We start from the raw sequence: 22,380 nt of genomic DNA on the forward strand, positions 1-22,380 counted from the left end.
TAGCAAATAGATGTCTCGTGGGGGGGGACTAGGCAAGGTGTTTTATTTTCTCTTTATTTTTTTCCTTTTTACCCAGGTGAATAACATGTCTTCTTTCTGATATGTACTTTGAAGAACTAGGTTAACTGTTTTCCCTTCCATTTGCTGATACTGAATATAGTTTGCATCTAAAATGAAATGGGCAACCAATTATGAGCTACCAAAGCAAGGCATCAGTCAGCTTTCTATAAATATACATTAAGTTTTAGAAACTTACTGCCTTTTATGTAATTTAACGTACCCTGGAAAATGACATCATAGGTCATACACAGGTTCTGAAAGCGTAATCGCAATCTTATCTTCCTGTCAGATTCAGAGGTGGAATGATGGATGTGAATTAAGCCTTTATAGTTTGCTAGCGCAGTAGGTAGTAAATTAGCAGGTGCAGAAGAAGTGCTAATGCTCTGTGAATTAAGCATCAATTTACTGCTTCTTTTCTCTTTACCCTGCACACTGAATGCATTTTGATCTGAACAGATGACTAGTCTCTAAACAAGAACTACAGATTACGCTACGAGGAACAATAAATTATACCACTCTGTTACTGATGTTATTAGCGTTACCTCCATCTGGTTTCAGACATGTTTGAGTGGAAGAACCAATGTAAAATGTTCATTCTTTGGTGTGCACGCCTTATCTTCAAAGTAAGGAAAAGAAAAACCATCCTCAATGTTTTTAGCCATAGAATATTCAACGCTAGTTGAAATATTTTTAAATTGGAGGCTTTCACTAAATGCATTACTTCAAATATATAAATGCAGCACTGGTGATTCATGAATGGACAGAAATGTTCATTAATTTCAAAACTTAGTTGAATGCCACCCTATGAAATTATTCCTTAGCATACAAGATTTTCAAGGTTTAAGAAATACATGGATATTTTCCAGAAGAAGAAAATGCCAGGAAAAGGAGAACCCATAAGGTGTAAGGATTTTTTTAAAAAGTCAATTTCAACCCAATGCACTAGTCAATCAAATATATTGTTTAACCACTTTGTCAGCTGGTGGATAATGAGACATGATTTCTAAACTAAAGAATTCAAAATTCAGGTACATTGACTAAGTTGTTTCAGTCAAAGCCTGAAACTGTTAAAAGATTTAAGACGCTGAGCATTTAAGGTAATTTTTGTACCCGTACTGCCTTTTCCCACCATGAAAGACATTCAGCATGTCCCTTGTTGAAAATGCATTAGATTGGGCAAAATTACTCCCTTCCCTAACTCAGTGCTCCATGAAATTGTTGCAGCTTCAGGAGGGAATGAAGCATTGGAACTTTAGACAAAAGCTCTAAATAACATTCAAAGCATCCTGTAAAAATACATTTTGAAATAGTTCATAAAAAAACGAAGGCTATTTATTTGAATAATCAATATATTGTGGATAAAAATGTAAATACGTCTTCTAGGTCAGGCCATGAAGTTCTTGGAAACCAATACAAATGCTCTATCATGCTGTAATTACCGTATTTTTTGCTCTATAAGACTCGCTTTTTCCCTCCTAAAAACTAAGGGGAAATGTGTGTGCATCTTATGAAGGGAATGCAGGCTGCACAGCTATCCCAGAAGCCAGAACAGCAAGAGGGATCGCTGCTTTCGCTGCGCAGCGATCCCTCTCGCTATTCTGGCTTCTGGGATTAAGAATATTTTTTTTCTTGCTTTCCTCCCCCAAAAACTAGGTATGTCTTGTGGTCTGGTGCGTCTTATAGAGTGAAAAATATGGTATATGGCGGCTCCTCCCGTTAAATTATATAAAAGCACAAGAGACATAAACATTCACACTATATACACACATACACACACACACATACACACAATCAAAACATAAAGAATTACATTTACCACTATGCACAGCATTCAGTGAAAGTGAGTAATATAACTATGGTTTGTCTGGGAGACATAGTTGCTATTCTGACTTACTGTTTTCTATGTTCAAGGCTATGCAACAAGCCAAAAAATAAATAGAGGCAGTCATATAAAATTTGGGGGGCAAATAATTATATATCCTCAATCTTCCAAGAACAAATAATGCTTTTACAGTATCAGTAATTTGTGAAAGACAGAACATTGGCAAATAAAAGAAACATGACTCTGCTTTACTTCTAAGAAATAGTCATTTATATGCACACTAATATTTGTAACCAAACAGCTGCTTCACTTCGGCATCAACCTAAATTACCTTTTGGGAATATAACACAGTGATTTGTGGTAAACAGATTAAAATTAGTTTTGCCACTTAAAAAGTAGTTAGCCAGAATAATTTCTGCTCCTTCCACACAGTAAATTCCAGAGTACACATTCTTTATACTCAAAGGTTCCATTGATCCATAATGTACTTTTTTATAGCTACGCGCCCCCCCCCCCTTAATTTCATGGACCCATTTTCTCATTTGCCAGTTAGGAGGCAACTTTTGATGGAGGGAGAGAGACTCTCAGGCCTAGTGATCACAATCTTAGATTTCCCAGAATACCCCTCAGAAGAAGGGATTCTGGGGAATCAAAAATAGCAGCTGCTTTTGTAGCTGATCTTGGAGGAGCTCTGCAACGTTCTCCATCCCACTAAGAGAAACATGGCTAGAATCACTGAAAATGAAAAAAAAAAAAAGTGAAAAAAAAGTGAAGCAGTTTCACCAAGCCATCCACCATCAGATCTCACCCCAAATTCAAACTGAAGTTTTGACCTTTCGTAAGTTTGGCTCAGCATTACTTTAAACAACACATAGCTGCTGGTAACTATTCATGAATTTGCCTCGGCCCATTTGAAACCCATTAAATCCAGTGGTCATCAACACACCATGTAGCAACAAAGTGTGATACTGCTAATTGTTAAAACAGTCCTAACAACTCATTCCCTATTTGTATTTCTTCTCCTTGTTTTTGCCTGCCCTGTTCCAAGACGAAATGACCTATTTTTCATGCCTGCTCTGCACTTCAACCTCCCACACCAACAGTTTGAATGTTCGTTAAAGACCTGACATCTAGTAGCACGTTTGAGAAGGGGGGGGGGTGGACAAGCAACTAGTTTATAAATAAATGTGAGAAACATTGAACTACCTCTTTTCAAATGATGCTCTAAAGCTACAGCCCCCTCATTCCTGAATGCTGCAGCACAAAAAACGTAGGACCAGTGTCATCAATATGCTTTGGTATCACTTTAATATCACAGAAATAATCACTATGACAACTGTTGGAAAATGTATGTGAAGTAAGCAAGTGTATTATCAAAACAATTTATTGGAATGAAAATAGAACTGAGGTAAGATAGGTATTAGAAACACTGTCTTTCGCTCCTGTTTTCAGTGGATTCAGTATTCAGCTGGATACTGAACAACTGCACACAACAAGTTTAATTTTAGGCATGTGATATCATTTACTATATTCAGAACACTATGTGAATTATGTTAACCATTCATGCTTCAGCCCAAAGGAGTGGCGTACTCCAGAATTGTTCCTCAAAAAGCACTGGTGTGTGTGTGTGTGTGTGTGTACTTAGATGTATGTGTGAACATGCTGATGAGTTTTAAATAGGGATGTCAGCAATAATGGATCGGGAACAGTTTTCAAAGAGTAGAAAGGTCAGCACAAGGGCAGAAACCTGGTGTATGAGAAAACTGGTCCTATTAGCTAGAAGTTATTATTTGGTGAGATACTCTTAAAGTTCGCTAGACGTGCTGCTATCTAAATTGCAGTGGTTGTCACAAAACGAGAAGTATCATTAAATGCAAAGCAACAGTCTCTGGTAGAGTCAGTTCTCTCTTTCATTCCCTCTCATCAAACTGAGAAGCACATTTCTACTCCACAAATCCTTAAAGTGTAATTATATATTAAGAGGTTATGATGACTCACAGAAAAATAATTCTGGATCCTTCCATTAGAGGGCAGTATCCTACCACATCATCATTCTGAACACATTTCTAAAGGTGTTTGTTTCATTCCTTGCTGTAACTTAACATCCCCCCCCCCAAGTAATTCACCATAAAGTATTTCTAGAATAGCATTAACAATATTTAGTTGACCAATGCATATGTATTCCTGATGGAACTGATACAGGCATTATTATCATCACGACAGCAATGACTACAACTTCAAAACAAACAACTTCAAACAATTTATGAATACACAATTTCGAATGGCTAAATTTTGAAGGCTTCTATAAATATGAAATGAGACCACTGTATTGACTTACCATATTGATGGTGCTTCAGTGCCACTGATCTCTAAGAAATCGTAGCCTTCCTCTAGTTGGAAATCCGTAAAAACCAAAGCAATGGTATCTCCTGGCTCAGCTAGAATGGTCCATGTGCAATCAGCATTGTTATCATACTCAGAAGGAAAGTGAGGACTTGAAATAATTCCACTTGTCCCACGGAGAGTTCCTCCACAAGCACCTTCAGCTGATTATAAAAAACAAATGCAATAGAATTGGTCACACTGATAATATATTAACCATGTTAACAGCACCGTGGAAGGGGGTATATACAGAGATGAAAAAACACTATACATTTTATTATTTCTAAGAAGCATCAAGTGATCCCTGACATCTCCAGTTAAAAAAATAACAAGCAGTACATGTTAGAAAAGATCTCTGCCTGAGATGCCCTGTTTGAACATTCATCCTGATTTATTTGCACAAAGCTTTTGCAGAGGTTATATGATCTCTGCTGTTTATTAAGGATCCATCATGATCTGTCAATCGAGAACGTTCAGCCAAAACACATATAAAAATAATAATAACAACAACAATAACAAGCACCACCACTGCTCTCACTTAATGTATGAGCTGAACAATATAACACAACACAATGGCCAATAACAATGGCACTAAACACTATTTATAGACTAATACAAATGATCAGAAATTACAACCAAAGTCTCTAAATCTTCTTCACCAGTCGCGGTAGAATAATTCAAAAGAATTGATATATACATAATCAGTCAACAAATATCGCCGGAACAGAGTTTCCAGATAACCAATCTGTTTCGTTCAATATGTAGTCATCAGTGACTACAGTATCGTATGAGCACTGATCCAGAGCATATTTTCTACAGCGTTTATATTTGCTTACATGTAAGATTGGCTTGTTAAGAAATTGAACTGCATCCTTCTCATATTAATTCTTACAAGTCTGGCTGATGAAGCATTGAACGTAATAGATTGGTTATCCGGAAACTCTGTTCCGGCAATATTTGGTGACTGATTATGTATATATCAAACTTGAATTATTCTACTGTGAATGGAAATCAGCCCTGAGTGCTCACTGGAAGAACAGATCCTGAAGCTGAGGCTCCAATACTTTGGCCACCTCATGAGAAGAGAAGACTCCCTGGAAAAGACCCTGATTTTGGGAAAGATGGAGGGCACAAGGAGAAGGGGACGACAGAGGACGAGATGGTTGGACAGTGTTCTTGAAGCTACCAGCATGAGTTTGACCAAACTGCAGGAGGCAGTGGAAGACAGGAGTGCCTGGCGTGCTCTGGTCCATGGGGTCACAAAGAGTCGGACATGACTAAACGATTAAACAACAACAACAACTGTGACTGGTGAAGAAGATTTAGAGACTTTGGTTGTAATTTCTGATCATTTTTATTAGTCTATAAATAAATTAGTCTATAAATGTTATATTGTTCAGCTTTTTTATATTGCAACACAGTGGTTTGTTTATGGCTCACTCAATGTATGGCAGCTTCACGTGTTCCTATATGTTTTTGAGAAACAAATATGTATTCTCTGTGTGCATAATTTCATTGTGTTCATGTTTATATCATGGCATTGCACAGTATGCAGAACTTGGATTAAAGGTCAGCATTTTATTACTTCTCTGCTATTAACTATTAAGTCATGCATGGAGAATTTACAGTTGCAACACAGCACAAAAGTATATGCCATGCAACAAAATATTTTTCACAAATAGACTGGAAGAATTATCACGGTGAATCATGCACAGCATTTTACAGGAAGCATTTTAAGGGAACAATTGTTACATTAGCGCTTGTATTATTAGTATAAAAACTTATGTAATTGCAAAGGAAGCCTTCTCTGCAGTTCAGCGGCATGAAAAATTAAAAGCTCATTAAGCTGCCTACGAAAACGGTAGCTGAAAACTAAAAGACAGCAATAATAAACAACGTGGTGTTTTGTCCTCCGCCCCCAGTAATGATAAAGCCCCTTTCACTTTTACACATTGTATTATTTTAACCTACATTGATCATGATTGTCCTTGTGGGTTATACTCATAATATCATTTTATATACACATATGGAACTTGACAAGGTCTCTGGCTCAAGGAACCTATCAGCTAATGAAGATGTGTGCAATACAAAACAATTAAGGGATTAGATTCAAGTGGCTGCGAGCAACACCGTGGGTAGGTGGCCTGTGATCAAAGACATGACAGAGGAATCAATTCCGGAAGGTACATTTTAAAAGAAGAAAGAATGGCTAGGCTTGTGCTGTCAGAAGGCAGACCCTACACAAAGATAAGTGCTTTTCATTTGTTTCTCCATGCAACTGACATTGCATAGAGGAGTAGGTAAAGGTAAAGGTAAATGTACCCCTGCCCGTACGGGCCAGTCTTGACAGACTCTGGGGTTGTGCGCCCATCTCACTTAAGAGGCCAGGGGCCAGCGCTGTCCGGAGACACTTCCGGGTCACGTGGCCAGCGTGACATCGCTGCTCTGGCGAGCCAGAGCCGCACACGGAAACGCCGTTTACCTTCCCGCTGGTAAGCGGTCCCTATTTATCTACTTGCACCCGGAGGTGCTTTCGAACTGCTAGGTTGGCAGGCGCTGGGACCGAGCAGCGGGAGCGCACCCCGCCGCAGGGATTCGAACCGCCGACCTTTCGATCGGCAAGTCCTAGGCGCTGAGGCTTTAACCCACAGCGCCACCTGCGTCCCGATGCACAGAGGAGTAGCAATGGGCAAATCTGTCAACTTTGGTTTCTCTCAGTTTCTACTCCCCACCCAATAGTAGAGTCTGTCTTCCACATTTCCATTTCAGTTTGTAATTCTTGGTTGTTTTTTAAGTCCTTGTGAAAATTCACCAGAATTCTTCCAATTCAATGGCTTACTTCCTCTTTAGAACAAACTACAATTTGCCATCACTACTCCCAGTAGTGATGTGTGGGAGTGAGAGCTGGACCATAAAGAAGGCTGATCGCCAAAGAATTGATGCTTTTGAATTATGGTGCTGGAGGAGACTCTTGAGAATCCCATGGACTGCAAGAAGATCAAACCTATCCATTCTGAAGGAAATCAGCCCTGAGTGCTCACTGGAAGGACAGATCCTGAAGCTGAGGCTCCAATACTTTGGCCACCTCATGAGAAAAGAAGACTCCCTGGAAAAGACCCTGATGTTGGGAAAGATGGAGGGCACAAGGAGAAGGGGACAACAGAGGACAAGATGGTTGGACAGTGTTCTCGAAGCTACGAACATGAGTTTGACCAAACTGCGGGAGGCAGTGGAAGGCAGGAGTGCCTGGCGTGCTCTGGTCCATGGGGTCATGATGAGTCGGACACAACTAAACGACTAAACAGCAACAATTTGCCATTGAAGCCAAAATAGCAATATACAATTTGTGCTTACCCTTCACGTAGGAATGGTTGGATTTCTGATTTATTTATTCCCTTTTTTGCCCAATCTTAAATTCAGTTATCAACATACCTGTATGCATTTGCTAAATTTTGCACACACACACACACACACACACACAAAAAAAAAAACCCTCAAGAAAATTTGTCAGCATTTTTGTGCTACTTTCTTCTAATAAACACATCTTTGCAAGCAATTTTCCCCTGTGCAATACGTATTTGTATGCTAGTATCACTAATATATTTGTTGTTATTTTACAATGCTCCCCGGTAGGGAGGTTCAGTGTCACAACACTGCCACCAAAAGGGCCTGCCTCATGTCTCCACCAAACACACCTGCCATGGTAGTGGAACACAGGGTGGAGCTTCAGAAGATGACCACGGCTGCTGTGCAGATTAATGCAGGAATGATGGCAGGCAATGGGGAACTAACATCAATACAATAGATATCCCATAGAGCTCTCATTTGTGGCAAATGATGCACATGGTCTTTTGTCCTGCCAAGGACCATGGGACTCAGCAGGAAGACTGAAATTTCACTAGAAATAAAAACTCCCCTGTTTAGGGAAGTTTTTAATGACTGATGTTTTAATGAATTTGTAATCTTTTGTTGGAAGCTGCCAAGAGTGGCTGAGGAAACCCAGCCAGATGGGTGGGATATTATTATTATTATTATTATTATTATTATTATTATTATTATCTCAGTGCAGCCTCTCCTGTGTTTTCTCCTCACCTGGAAATTGAATGTATGAAACACCCCTTTCCACCTTTTGGGTTTTAAAGTGGTACAACAAAATTTGTTTTATTGTAGAATTGTAGAATAGAAAAGGGACCAGGATGATCATCTAGTCCAATCTACTGCAATGCAGGAATCTTTGACCCAACGTGGGGCTTGAACTCATAACCCAGCGTCTCATGCTCTACTGTCTGAGCTATCATACAAGACACATTTTAAAAACAATATAAATTCTGCTTCAAAGACTTGTCCTTTCTGCCTCTGATGCAGGCAATTTAGTGAAATGCCCAATTCACTGGAATTTTTAAAAAATGCTATCTTCTTGAAACATTCCTGTAAATGCACCCCATCGCACATTTTAGAATATTACTTTTTCAGTGTTAGCCAGAAGGTGATAAAGAACTATTGCCCAAATAGAAGCGCATTGACAATATCATTTGGCCCCATAAATATAGTTGTCTTTTAAAAGAAGCATTCAGAGAATAGCTTGCTGTCTTTTATAAAGCACCTTCTCTATTTATATTGCTATATATCTGCAATCCTTGTGTGCTGCATAATGTTCAAGACAGTTCTGCTGTGCACTATCCTCCATTCTTTGGGAATGACACAAGGAGCCTTAGGATAAGCCTGTTAGAAGCCAATCAAAACTTCGTGAAATAAATGAGCAATTAAAGAGCACATCTGTGCACTTTTCATCTCAGGAATGCGAGTATAAATGGGGGGAAACGGAGCTATCCCCGCACTACTTAAATATGCAAAGAACTGAGGTCTGTGGTTATCAAGACAGTCTGTGCGCAAATCCAAACCAAACCTGACATCACCTTAGAATCCCTCTACCTGAAATTATTTATAGTGCTTATTGCTGCAAGCAACAGCACGCTGAAAGGATGTGGCAAGGCAAAAAGAACTCCCTTTACATTTTACATTTCACTTTTTCGTTTTCTCCCTACTTTCTGCATTTACTTTCCTTGTTTTTACAGGTTACTGCTTGGTCACAGCACAGACCTGATTTGAGAGGGGTGGGGGGTGATTCAACTAGCAAATTGTAAATCTGACCGCTCTCCCCCTTCCCACAACCCACTCCGCTAAAGACAACAAAGGAAATTCACAATCTACCATGCCAAATATTGTCTGGAAATGCTTTTAACTATTTCATTTGATGACGAGAATTCAAGTGGTTGATGTGCCTTTCAAGTTCCGAGCACTTCAGTTTATGTTATCTTCTGCTCCAGCAAAGAAAATAACTTGACAAATGACATGCCAATACTTCAGTGCACAAAACTAATACAGAGATATTGATTTCCAGTGAGGTCAACATCAATGCAAGAATTGGACTAAATCATAAGTGACCTTGGAACTCAAAGAGGCATATTCTAAGGTTTTTATCTTGTTACTGTTTTATTGCTGTCATCCTTTTTAAGAGTCACAGTGCCTATCCTGGATTTTAACAGCAAGAAAAATGAGACACAGCAGGTAACAAGTATGTTCCCTTGTGGACTTTTGAGTACTTGAACAAACCTGTCCATCTCTGGCCTAGGTCATTGCAATTTAAGTCCATAAAAACTCACTGCAGCTTTTGCAAACCCTCTGTACTATTGCAATCATAATATGGTGCAATCTTATTTCCTATACAAAAATAGCTCCAAGCCCAATGGGACTTATACCCTGATAAGTGAGCATCACTGCAGTGGTTGGGAACTTTTGAGGGTACATTAGAACATTTGGGAATTTGACATAATGCTGTGACACCAACCCTTCTGTTTGTTTTTCTTGCCCTTCTCCAAGGTCACTGTCCTCCCTGTAAAAAGGTAAAGGGACCCCTGACCATTAGGTCCAATCGTGACTGACTCTAGGGTTGCGGCGCTCATGTCGCTTTATTGGCCATTGGAGCCGGCGTTTATCCGCAGACAGCTTCCGGGTCATGTGGCCAGCATGACAAAGCCACTTCTGGCTAACCAGAGCAGCACACGGAAACACCATTTACCTTCCCGCCGGAGCAGTACCTATTTATCTACTTGCAGTTTGACGTGCTTTCGAACTGCTAGGTTGGCAGGAGCAGGGACCGAGCAACGGGAGCTCACCCCGTCGCGGGGATTCGAACCGCTGACCTTCTAATCGGCAAGTCCTAGGCTCAGTGGTTTAACCCACAGCGCCACCCGCGTCCCGTCCTCCCTGTAGACAGATAGAATTCATGTGCATGCACATACACATGCAGAAGCACACTGCACCATCAAACTGGAATGACTTTGGTAGACCACATAGTAAAAACCAGAGATCTGCTGCTCGCCGGCACCAGGAAAACAGTGATCCAAGGCTTTGTTGCCGATCTGAGCCTTGAAAATGTAAAGAAGGCTGAAAAAGGAATTTGGAAACATCACTTTTCAAGCTTCTTCCTGCAGCTTTTTAAGGGCTAAAGAACTTGCCGCTTTCGGACAAAGGTGCCTCTCTGTGTGTGCTCCTCGCACCAAAGGAACTCTTCAAGGAGATACCACATTTGTGCCTTCTGGAGTAAAGGACTGCAGCCTCAGTTAATTTTCATAACCAAATGGCACTCACTAAGTGGCTCATACCTATCAAGCAAGTGGTGTGGTAATAGAGAGATAAATAAAACTTAACAAGTGTGAGAAATGATAAATGTTGCCTCTTCATGGCTTATAAGAAATAAGATGTTTAGTTCACTTCTATTCAGCACATGTAACAGACTGCACCTATAGCCATTCACTTTACCTATAGCTTAAATGATAAAGTGAATAACTGTAATAAAAGCTCTGTTTTGCTCCTCTCACATAAAAGCAAGTTCTGAAGGCATGAATCTAGCAGCTAAGTTAACCATTAACCACAAAAGCAGAAAGTACAGCACAGGTTCAAAAATGCCCAAGATCACAGGACACAGTGTGTAGTCAGCAGAAACACAAAAGTTCCACATATCAAGGTTGGGTGTTTAACACCTGTTGCTAAACTAATAATAATAATAATAATAATAATAATAATAATAATTTATTTATACCCCGCCACTCTGGGCGGCTTCCAACAAAATATTAAAATACAATAGTCTATTAAACATTAAAGGCTTCCCTAAACAGGGCTGCCTTCAGATGTCTTCTAAAAGTCTGGTAGTTGTTTTTCTCTTGGACATCTGGTGGGAGGGCGTTCCACAGGGCAGGTGCCACTACTGAGAAGGCCCTCTGCCTGGTTCCCTGTAACTTGACTTCTCGCAGCGAGGGAACCGCCAGAAGGCCCTGGGCGCTGGATCTCAGTGTCCGGGCAGAACGATGGGGGTGGAGACACTCCTTCAGGTATACTGGACTGAGGTGTGAAGGTCACACATACAATGTTGTGGTTAACACCTGTTGCTAAATTGACACTTGTACAAAAGGTCAGATAAAGGTGAAGCGTGGCAATGGAACATTTGTGGTTAAAATGTGTTATGGAAACTACCATATTTGTATTATGATTGATGAGGGAAATAGGGGTGCTGTTACCAGTTGGGACTTTCCACACCTTCTCTGTGAGGGAGGGGAAAGAGGGACTTAGGGGCTTTAAAAGTTGTGTGTAACCTCTTGATCCTTGTGGTTGCTGTCTCTTTATGTTGCAGCCACCCGTTTGCAAATGTATTAATAAAATCTTCCTATATTACCAAATTTGTCCAAGATCATTTTTATTAAAGGCTCTCAAGGCACAAAAGTCTTGGGGACCATTTAGGCCAGGGGTAGGCAACCTAAGGCCCGGGGGCCGGATGCGGCCCAATCGCCTTCTCAATCCGGCCTGTGGATGGTCTGAGAATCAGCATGTTTTTACATGAGTAGAATGTGTCCTTTTATTTAAAATGCATCTCTGGGTTATTTTTGGGGCATAGGAATTCGTTCATCTCCCCCCCAAAAAATATAGTCTGCCCCCCACATGGTCTGACGGACAGTGGACCAGCCCATGGCTGAAAAAGGTTGCTGACCCCTGATTTAGGCCCTGATTTCAGATTATTAAGACTGTTCTGCTCAGTCTCATGCTGCATGGTCCTAGTTCGAGATAACATTTCAAGATTCATTTTACTTTGGTGTACTGCAATGTAACTGATGGAAACATGGTTCATATTTTGAATATTACAAAACATGAGGGAGTCATTAAGAAGTGCCAGGATTTCCTCTCGCCTGTTCCTTCAGTGGCTTTCCCTTGCAATTTATCACTAGCAATAGAATAGATACAATTAAAAACTTGACTGGCATATTATAAAGCTCTTGCAAGTGACATATTGTCATTTCCAGCCACATTATGTAAGGCTTATCAATTAAAGGAAATTGCAGCTTTAGACAGTTCCAAATGAACCATACATTATTTACTAAGCCATATTAAAAGTATCTGCAAAGTCACTACTGGTTCTCTATTAGATGTCATTTTTCTATAATTCTTGGGGATTTAAAAAATAAATAAATATGCACAGTGATCCAGTTCCTTAGCTCAGCAAAACAAAAAAGTAAAGCAGTCAAAGCTACTTCTAAAGACCTCTGCCCTCAGACATCTGTAGCCTATTGTTTGTATTTTATGAGCCATTTATTGAAATTATATGCTCTGCACTGACATTTTAAAACATTCCATTGCTATCATTAAATCATACATATCTGGGCCAAACTGGCAATTCATCAAGTCAGCTCGCAGAATTTGGAAACATTCAAAGGAAGCTGTTGCACTGATGTAGATAATTACATATTAGCCATGGCATTGATCTGTGCATCCAGATGACTTCTGCTACCTCTAAGAAAAAGGCAACCTAATGCTCATAAGGGCGGTTCCATGGTGTAATGGTTAGCACTCTGGACTCTGAATCCAGCGATCCGAGTTCAAATCTCGGTGGAACCTGCAACGATCCTTCCTTGTTTTTGGGGACGCAGGTGGCGCTGTGGGTTAAAGCCTCAGCGCCTAGGACTTGCCGATCGAAAGGTCGGCGGTTCGAATCCCTGTGGCGGGGTGCGCTCCTGCTGCTCGGTCCCAGCGCCTGCCAACCTAGCAGTTCGAAAGCACCTCCGGGTGCAAGTAGATAAATAGGGACTGCTTACCAGCGGGAAGGTAAATGGCGTTTCCGTGTGCGGCTCTGGCTTGCCAGAGCAGCAATGTCACGCTGGCCACGTGACCCGGAAGTGTCTCCGGACAGCGCTGGCCCCTGGCCTCTTAAGTGAGATGGGCGCACAACCCCAGAGTCTGTCAAGACTGGCCCGTACGGGCAGGGGTACCTTTACCTTTACCTTTAATGCTCATAATTGAAAGATCAAATATGGCCTGAAGAAAAAGTAAAGGAAAGCTTTACATGTATCCTCTCTTACAGCTAAGGTACTAAAGACAAATATGCTGACCATCTTATGAAACATTATTATTTTTTCTTTACTCCAAGGCTTCCATTGACCTTTAAGGATTGTCCTCCCATGAGCACCTAGGAAGCACCTGCAGACTGCTAGAGAAACTGTAGTTTGAAGCGCTTATTTTGGACCTTTTTATGGTGAATGCGAGAGGACTGGGAATGAAAGTTGTAAAAACGCTGCCTAGCAAATGGAGAAATAGCTGGATATCATTCTGGAGTGCATACTCTGAACATTTTAAATAATTGTTATATACATAATTGGCAGACATAATTGGATTATGGACGATGCACTAAGGAAAGTGATGAATTGAAGATGAAGGGCTCTGTCTGAGGGGCAGGGAAGAGAAGATATTCCAGGGCAGGAGGCTGTGGGAAGAGGTGGAATTTCCCAGGTGAGAGAACTGGGAGGGTTCACTCTTCTGTGTGTGGAATAATTTTGATACAGGGCATTAGTTCTTCTCTTCTTTCTTCTCTTCCTTATTCTTGCTTTTTCTGTTTTTCTTTTCTAGGTAAGTGTGATTTTTTAATTGTAGTTTATGTTGAAAACTTTTAATAAAAATGGATGGAAAACGAAAAGAAAAGGAGAAGTGATGTAATGGTGTGGCTCGGCGGGGGACTTCAAATGACTAAGGCTAGGGGAGGACTCCTGTTTGATTCTCTTTTTAATGAGAATTTGGATATACTAGAGAAAAAGCCTACTGGAAACCACTGCAGGACACTAATAACACCCTGGAAACGGATATTCTCAGTTTGGGCAATTTGAATTGCAATTCTGTTTTGTTTAGTAAGCACATTTATAATTACTTAACAAGAGGAACCATTATAATTTTAAGTATTAAGCGAAATAATTGAAAAGTTAACCATTTTCAAATATAAGCAAAATAATCCTGATTTGTATGACTCAGCAACATTAACAGAGAAAGGAGTTATAAGAATACTATACATTTTTTTCAGATTTCAGTATGTACCGATATATGTGAACTATATTACAATGAAAGCTATGTGATCCAGCAAGAGTTAAGCACTTCTAAAGCCAATTAATTTCATTTCCAGATGAAATCAGTTAAACTGAAGGCAGCCTGAACTCATGCTTACTCAGCGCTTAATTTCAGCTAGAATTGGAGATGGGAGAGAAATTTTATTTTGTTTGCATTTTAATTCACATTATTCAAACAAATACATGAACTGAAACCCTGAATCCTTTTGCAATCCAGTTTTTTAACCAAACAATATGTACGAGCAATATGTAGCAAAACGAGTGCATAAAATGCATATATTAGTGAAAATAACATCCAATAAAGTTTTATATCAAGGAAAATGCCTGGCAAAAATGTGTTGATCACTTAACACTGAATACAAAAAAGTGTTTATTAGGAGAAATTAGCATGAAAATGGTGGCGAATTTTCAGGAGAAAATTTAAAAAAATCACAAATTGCTTTGGAAATGTGTACAACAGATTTTAATACTGGAAAAATAAGAAACTAAGAGAAACTGAATTGACATATTTGCCCCTCCTCAGGTAGACAACACTCAATATACTGTACTCATATCCCATCCTAAGTAATATATCGTTTGACACCTTCTTTGTTTTCACAATAAGCTAATTTCTTTCCTTAGTTCAGAGAATGATATATACATTACTTGTCAAATCAATATTTAAACTCGGAATTGATTTCTCACAAAGAGACACACACAGAGTACCAGATTGAAACCAGCTGCTTCTGATCAATGTTAATGAATTGTGCTGCCCCAATAATGGTAATCCTACAAATGATAGTAACTCTAGGAGTAAACTGATTTCTTTAACTATTTTCGGTAGGATAGTTTCTTGATTAAGAACCCTAAGATCCCATCTAATAATGATCTCCACGGCCACCATGCTTTTATCAGTGTAAGTGCTTGCGCTTGTCAAAAACAGCAACAGAATAATTGCCATGTTTAATGTGCAGTGGGAAAACTGGGTCACTGGAATCAAGCTACAGCAAGGATTCGCGTATTACAGAATTAGAAGGTGTACTTGCAGTTGATTCAGACACCTTCTGGCATCCATCTTAGCTGTAAATCCTGGAAGATCTGCTCCCTGCCTTGCAGACCTTCCCTACTTGTCTTGCAAGAGTTGAGCCCTGACTGACTCCAGCTACAAAAAACTGAATCTGCTGAACAGACTCTGGGGCTGGGGTGTTGTTTGGAGGCTTCTGCTGTTGGGGGTTGTTTCTGATTCTGTATCTTTATTTTATAGCTTGGGATTTATGTGGGAATTGTTCTGTTTGTATTTTTAAAATATTTATGACTACTTTTGTTATCTTGCAGTTATGTCTTTTTTTCATGTGGCAATCCGCCTCGAGCATGGTTTGAACTGTGGAAATGCAGCATATAAATAAAGTTATGTATGAATTGAGGTAGTATCCAATAAACTATGAAACAGAAACAATATTGGACTGTATGTTAACTAGAAATCTGTAAGAATCCGTAGTGAAATGCTGTTGGTCCCAGTCCACATGCACCAGATGACTATAATATGCACACAGTTTGAAAGAAAATTGTTGTTTCCTCTCATATGTTGCACAGAATATGTAATGTACCTAGGTGCACATATTTGTTTGTCATGACATATTGTGCAGTCCTAAGTGGCTGAAATAAATGGTACCATTCGCTAAGTTTAATAACATTTTAAAATGAACTCACTGTTGAGGGATTTTGGCTGTCTAAAAATATTTAGGTAGATTAGCAAAAAAGCAGTGTGTGAGTAGAAGTATATTAGCTGGAAAAAGTCTGTAACTCTCATGTCCTCCTTGTGTGTCTGTCCTCCTTGTGTGACATCACTTCCTCTGCCAGCAGCTGTGCTAGCTGCTGGAGGTTGCCCACAGTTGTAGCCAATTGCAGACAATCTTGGGGGCATGGTTTAAGGAATGGACCAGAGGGAAGACCTCTTTCCTGTGAAAATCAGTCACACACAGGCCTTGGCCTCAGTCAATGCTGGAAAACATTTCCCAAATTCCTACCTTGCTCAGCAGAGAAAATCCCAGGCATCAAGCCAGTCTATTTTCCGCAATTCTCCTTTGCCATGGGAACAATATAATATGGAGTCTTGGCTCATCCCAGACCACATCAACAAACTTGGAACATATTTATTTATTTTTTGGACATTTGTTTGGTCATTCTATGAATGACATATTCATTTCAGATCATTATTTCACAATAGGTTTCACAAGGTTCATGCTAGAAATCTTACCTCTGCAAAATGGAACTGGAAAATCCCATGATGCTCCATTTCCAGGACTCATGATACATGTCAACATAGCATGGCCTTCGAGGATATAGCCAGACATGCAGCTGTACCGAATTTTATCTCCAATATTGAATCTTGTGCCATGAAGAACTCCTTTTGGTATTTCGCCAGGATTGCCGCATGTATGGCTAGGCAGCACTGATGAAGAAAAGGAATAGATTTTATTAAGGTAGAATGTACAGAATAAAAACAAATAGCATTTAATTGGCTGAGACTTCATTGTGCAATAAGTATACATATACATGTTGTTTTGTTTCTCTGCTTTCACTTAGAGCAAATAAATTGTTCCTTAGGATAATGAAACACTGTTCCTTAGGAAATAAACATTCAATATATCAGATAAATACAATTTTGTATAGAAATTTAGGGTGGTATCTCCGGACATCTAACTCTCAGGAAAATGCATTTAGGATTGCAGTATAAATTGTGTGAAGCAGCGTAATAGTATTCTGTTCAGCTCCTTATTTGATTTTTACTAGAAATAGAGATCTGCTTCCAAGGAACTTGGAGAACTATCCTTTCCAATGTGCCACAGGAAAGCAACACACTGTACTGATACATAGTCTAAAAATTTCCAAAGATTTCAGTATTTGCATTTATACGTGGCACCAGGAACAAGTTCTGGGTATGGAAAAAACCAATAATACATTTCCTTGAAGCGTCTGAATTTTGGTAATGTTCATCTCCTTTCCAAGCAGAGGAGCCAACCTGAGCCCCAGGTTATGGGTGCCCAGTGTATGTGACCCCTATAGTTGGCACCCCTGTTTCCAAGGAAAGAGTAGATACTCTAAACAACAACAGCAGCAGCATCATAAACAATAGCAACTGGGCAGTTACAGCAGCCCTGCAAAATTAGGCAGAACATTAACAACCTATTTGTCCAACCAGACACAGGTTTGTAATGGGTGGGACACGGATAACCACTACATAGCCACACAGAACTGTGTTGGTAAGGTGGAACTGAAACAAATCCAAAGTGTTTCTCATCCCAGTGCTGAAGCACTGATTTCTTTCCCCCACCCCCAAACCTTATATCACATAATTTCTTGAGTGATAAATCTGGCAGGAGGTGCTAATAATAGCTCTGAAATGGTTTACCTTAGTACTAGAGACAGCCAATGATTAATCCAGCACAAATATATAATGTGTTTAACTTGTATTGAAAGCAATGAAATTTTAATCAATTGACTGAGAAAGCCAGCTCAAGTCAATGGATTTAAGGGTACTTAACTTTGGCTTCAGTTGCAGCCACAGTCTGTTTGAATACTGATCCTACATTTGCCATAGCATTGAGTGTGTGTGTGAATCTTACACAGTAACTGCTGCCAGTAGCAGAATCTTCATTCTATGAAACCTACTTGCAAGAAATAACCATTTGGATAATCTTAGCTCTAGTGTGACACTGTTGGATGACATGTAGCTAAATCTAGTCTTACTGGAACACACAGCTTATGCCTCCTTTGCTTCAAATCAGGGATGGGGGGCCTATGACCCTCCAGATTTTGTTGGACTATAATTTCCACCATCCCTTACCATTGACAATACTGTTTGGGGCTAATATGAGTCCAGCAACATCTGGACGGCCACTTGTAGTTGCTTGGTCTATATTATTGTTTATACAGGTTTTTTTAAAAAAATGTGTCTATACTCAGTCACTGTCTATTTCCTATATGTAACATTGCCCCCTTGGGCATAAAGTACTCCAGCTTGTTCCAACTGTTTGTTTGTTTTGCACTTTCTTCATGAGCGACGGGTATAGACATGAGATATGAACACTGGCTTGAATCACTGAAAGCATCTTCTTGTATTATCAAAGGCTCAGCCATGCAGATGCACAAGGAGAGGTGGCCCAAAACATTTTGTTGCCTGAGGCAGAGGATACAAACCAAGTGGAACCTCCTACTATCTTGGTTAAAAAAATAATAAACTGCCTTTTGATGGCAGTCTAAAATTCTGAGCCAGGATGCCTCACTCATCAGCTGGCTATATATAGAAGTGCCTCACCTTTTGCTTGCTGCATTACTGCTATAATACTCAAAGTGGCACTCAAGTAGGTATGACTGCAAGATAGATGAAGCTTGCAGATCTTAGGTGCACAAGTTTACTGCTGTGAAACAAAGCAAATTAGCAGTACCTGACCCCAGAGCCTTCTGCCTGCAAAACAGGTGCTCTCTAGTCTTCTGTAGTAAGACTTGTGTCAGTCAGAACCCAAATAATGGGGATGGGAATGATATATAACACACTACCCATGAAGGCTTGAGGAATGGCTTTCTTCAGACTGCAAGGCAGATGTGGGCAGGCAGAAAAAGATTAAACAGATTTCTAGATTCAAGGTCAAGTCTGTTAGCTGCCACACTACAAGACTGGTGTTAACATAGGCCCCAGGGGGCCGAGGCTCTCTGCCCCCCCCCCAATTGTTGAAGTCAAACGTACAAGCGTGACATCAGGACGTCACATTGGGCTCCCTCCATGTTCTTCGGAAGATGGCACCTTAGGGTGTTAACATATATAAACACCAAACTAACCAAAATATTCTCACATTCTTTTTCATTTCGTTAGTATGCTTTTAATAGAGTATTAGATTAGCTGGGCGGCTGAGGAAGGATTCCCAGCCTACCATAAAACAGAGATGCATTTTTCAAATCCTTAGATTGCAATAGAAGAGAGCAAGCAGAACTACATAACTTGAACAGCAGGAAGCTAGCAAAAGAAGTTAGCAAAAGAAAAAGAAAAGAAATGAACAAGCTCTGACCACTTAACTTCTACTGATGGAGGAGAGCATCAACACCCAGAACAACTATACTTTATCACTTTATACATGCTGTCTCCACTCCAATAACTACGAGTATAATTATAGGACAATGTCTAAAAAGAAACCTTGTTTGGGGAGGGGAAAAAATGTTTTCATGAGTTTTATTCTTCCTACAGATGCTTTCGACTACAACTCCCATCATTCTTGACCACTGGGGAGCTGTAGCCCATGACATCGTGTTGGCTACCCCTGGTCTATATAGTTATTGCTCCTTTAGTGCTACCCTCAGCAATTTCTTCATCTATATTTTGTAGTGCTGCTGCTTTGTGAGGATTTCCGCCTACCTTCTTCTCTGTGTCATAACACATATCAGGGAGATAGAAAGCTTTCCTTGGATGAAATGAAACTGCTGATCAGGCATTGTTTTCTCATTTGAGATGCCTCCCAGGCCCTCGGTATCACTCTGTTACTATCTTTTCAATTTCCCAGAGACCTAAGTTAGTCATAAGAGCCGGGGGAGGGCCTGAGAGAAGAATCTGCCTGCCCACTGGGAAACAATTGAGACGTATCCCTTTGTAAGTCAAAGATACAGGACAGGGCATAATGTCTTGGAAGAAAAGGCATTTTAGAAAGCTAATCTGAATTTGAACTGAGAAAAACAAATCAGACGCAAATTCCCCTGGACAACAAGAGAAAGCCAGAAAGCCATTACTGTTTGGGTACTACAGAGTTTCAGGCAATAACATTTTAAAAAAACCAAAAAAACAGAAAACTCAAGGGTGCTGACTTCTAATGGTCAACTTCAATTAAAATGCCCTCTGAGTTATTAGCTAGTTTGCATTTTAATCCAACTATTGGCAGATCCACCCCATACATTTAAGGCTCACCCAGTACACATGACTTCTCTGAAAGAAACCTGAGAACTGTGATTTATTCCGGCTGCTGGAAACTGTAGTTCTGAGAGGGGCAAACTACGCTTCCCAGGATTCTTTGGAGGAAGTCATGTGCTTTGGATGTGTTTTAAATGTATGGTGTGGATCTGCCCCCATTGGATTAAAATCCAGGAGGCATGGATTGGGTCGATTCATGTCAGAATTGACAAAGACTGAATTCCTCAAGCAACTCTTCCATACACACATCCTACCCTGCACAATGCTGCTACCATGAGATCCGACAGTAGGTGCTCACAATGAGGACATCAGTTATAAAATTCAGGGAATATGCCCCTTCCCTCATTTTCTCTTTCCCACCCCCACCCCCTGTACACTTTGTCAGTGCAATCAGCTTTATGTTACCACTGTTTTACTACTTGCGATTTGTATTCATAAATCTGTTTGGGTTGGAACAGAATCGATTTGGTTATTTTACACTGTAGCTTGTTTTTATCAAACTAAATAAAGAGAAATTCATGGGGCAATAAATCAAGCTTGTCTTTTGTGATTCTTTTCCTCCTCCTCCTCAAAAAAAAATAAATCTATAAATACTCTTTATTACTTCTCAACAGAAATGGGATGTTTTGTAAAGCACAGCAGAATTCAGAACTCCATGATATCAGCTTACCTTTGCACTCCTATCATATTACAACTTGCAGCGGAAACTGCTATGCAGTGGGGTTATTTCAACCAAAACATGACACTTGATATCACAACTGTTTTGACAAGTATTGATTTTAAGGTTTACCTTCATCTTCAATATGGCTCTTACAGCTGTTCTAGAGACAGGTTGCAAGTGGCTTGAAAATTCTGCTTTGAATAATTAAAGCTTACACTACAAAATGTCACAACATCGTTTGTTCAGCCTGGCTTGCCTTTAAACCTCAATATTTCTAATTTTAACTTTCATTTAAACAAGTGACCTACTTTATTTGGGTTGGAAGGGATTCCAGCAGATCATCTTTCCTTATATACTTTCCCAGAACTAGATATAAGATACACCGTGAATACATGGTGGCTGCAGATATCCTAAACCCTAAGGGCACACAGAGGCATTAGTGATCATTCAGAGACGAGTGAGAAAATAAGTAATTTTCTCTGTTCTAGAGAAAATATCTAGAACAGTGCAGCTTAATCTCCTTCATAAAATTTCAGCCTGTGTGAGAAATAAAGGGGTGATCTAATCTGTCATGTTTTTACACATAATTAAATTTGCATGTTTAGCCATAATTCCCTTCCATTTAAATAACACCTTGTGGGTTTTGGGGTTGTTTTTTCTTTCTTGAGATAATAATCTCAAAATACTATGTAATACATCTTTGGCTTTAAAATAATAATAATACATGTTTAAACACATAAGTTGATACAGTTACACTAATACAGATACAATTCTGCAATACTCAGAGAAGTGCAAACTGTGGCGGATAGCTCATTTTCAATCACTTTATCAGCCCTAGAGGTGAAGATCAGGCCATTTTTTATTTTTATTTTTTGTATAGGGACTCATAAAGACGGAACTCCTCAAGCACTCCTGTACAAAAAAAGTCGTGAGGTATGTCTGCACTGCAAACAAGTTCTTACTGAAATGCCAAGGTCTTCTGAATGTGCCTTGTGACAACAAAATAAAGCATAGCACATGTGTATGACGAGTAGGGTGTCAACCACAGCTTATTACCTCTCTGAATTGAATTGTGAGAAAA

The 22,380-nt window shown here is 39.8% G+C and overlaps 1 protein-coding gene across 2 annotated transcripts in view; it reads right to left on the reverse strand.

The window, feature by feature from the left end:
- Positions 1 to 22,380, reverse strand: part of CSMD1 (CUB and Sushi multiple domains 1) — a 991,444-nt gene that overhangs the window by 471,218 nt on the left and 497,846 nt on the right. For both annotated transcript variants that reach the window (XM_079969603.1, XM_079969602.1), the window contains exons 4-5: positions 16,940 to 17,134; positions 4,221 to 4,428 (exon numbers count right to left, since the gene is read on the reverse strand). In XM_079969603.1, the coding sequence (XP_079825729.1) occupies positions 4,221 to 4,428; positions 16,940 to 17,134 (403 nt within the window). The remainder of the gene's footprint in view (positions 1 to 4,220; positions 4,429 to 16,939; positions 17,135 to 22,380) is intronic.

The sequence above is a fragment of the Podarcis cretensis genome (assembly GCF_951804945.1).
Source record: "Podarcis cretensis genome assembly, chromosome: 3".
Lineage (NCBI taxonomy): Eukaryota > Metazoa > Chordata > Lepidosauria > Squamata > Lacertidae > Podarcis > Podarcis cretensis.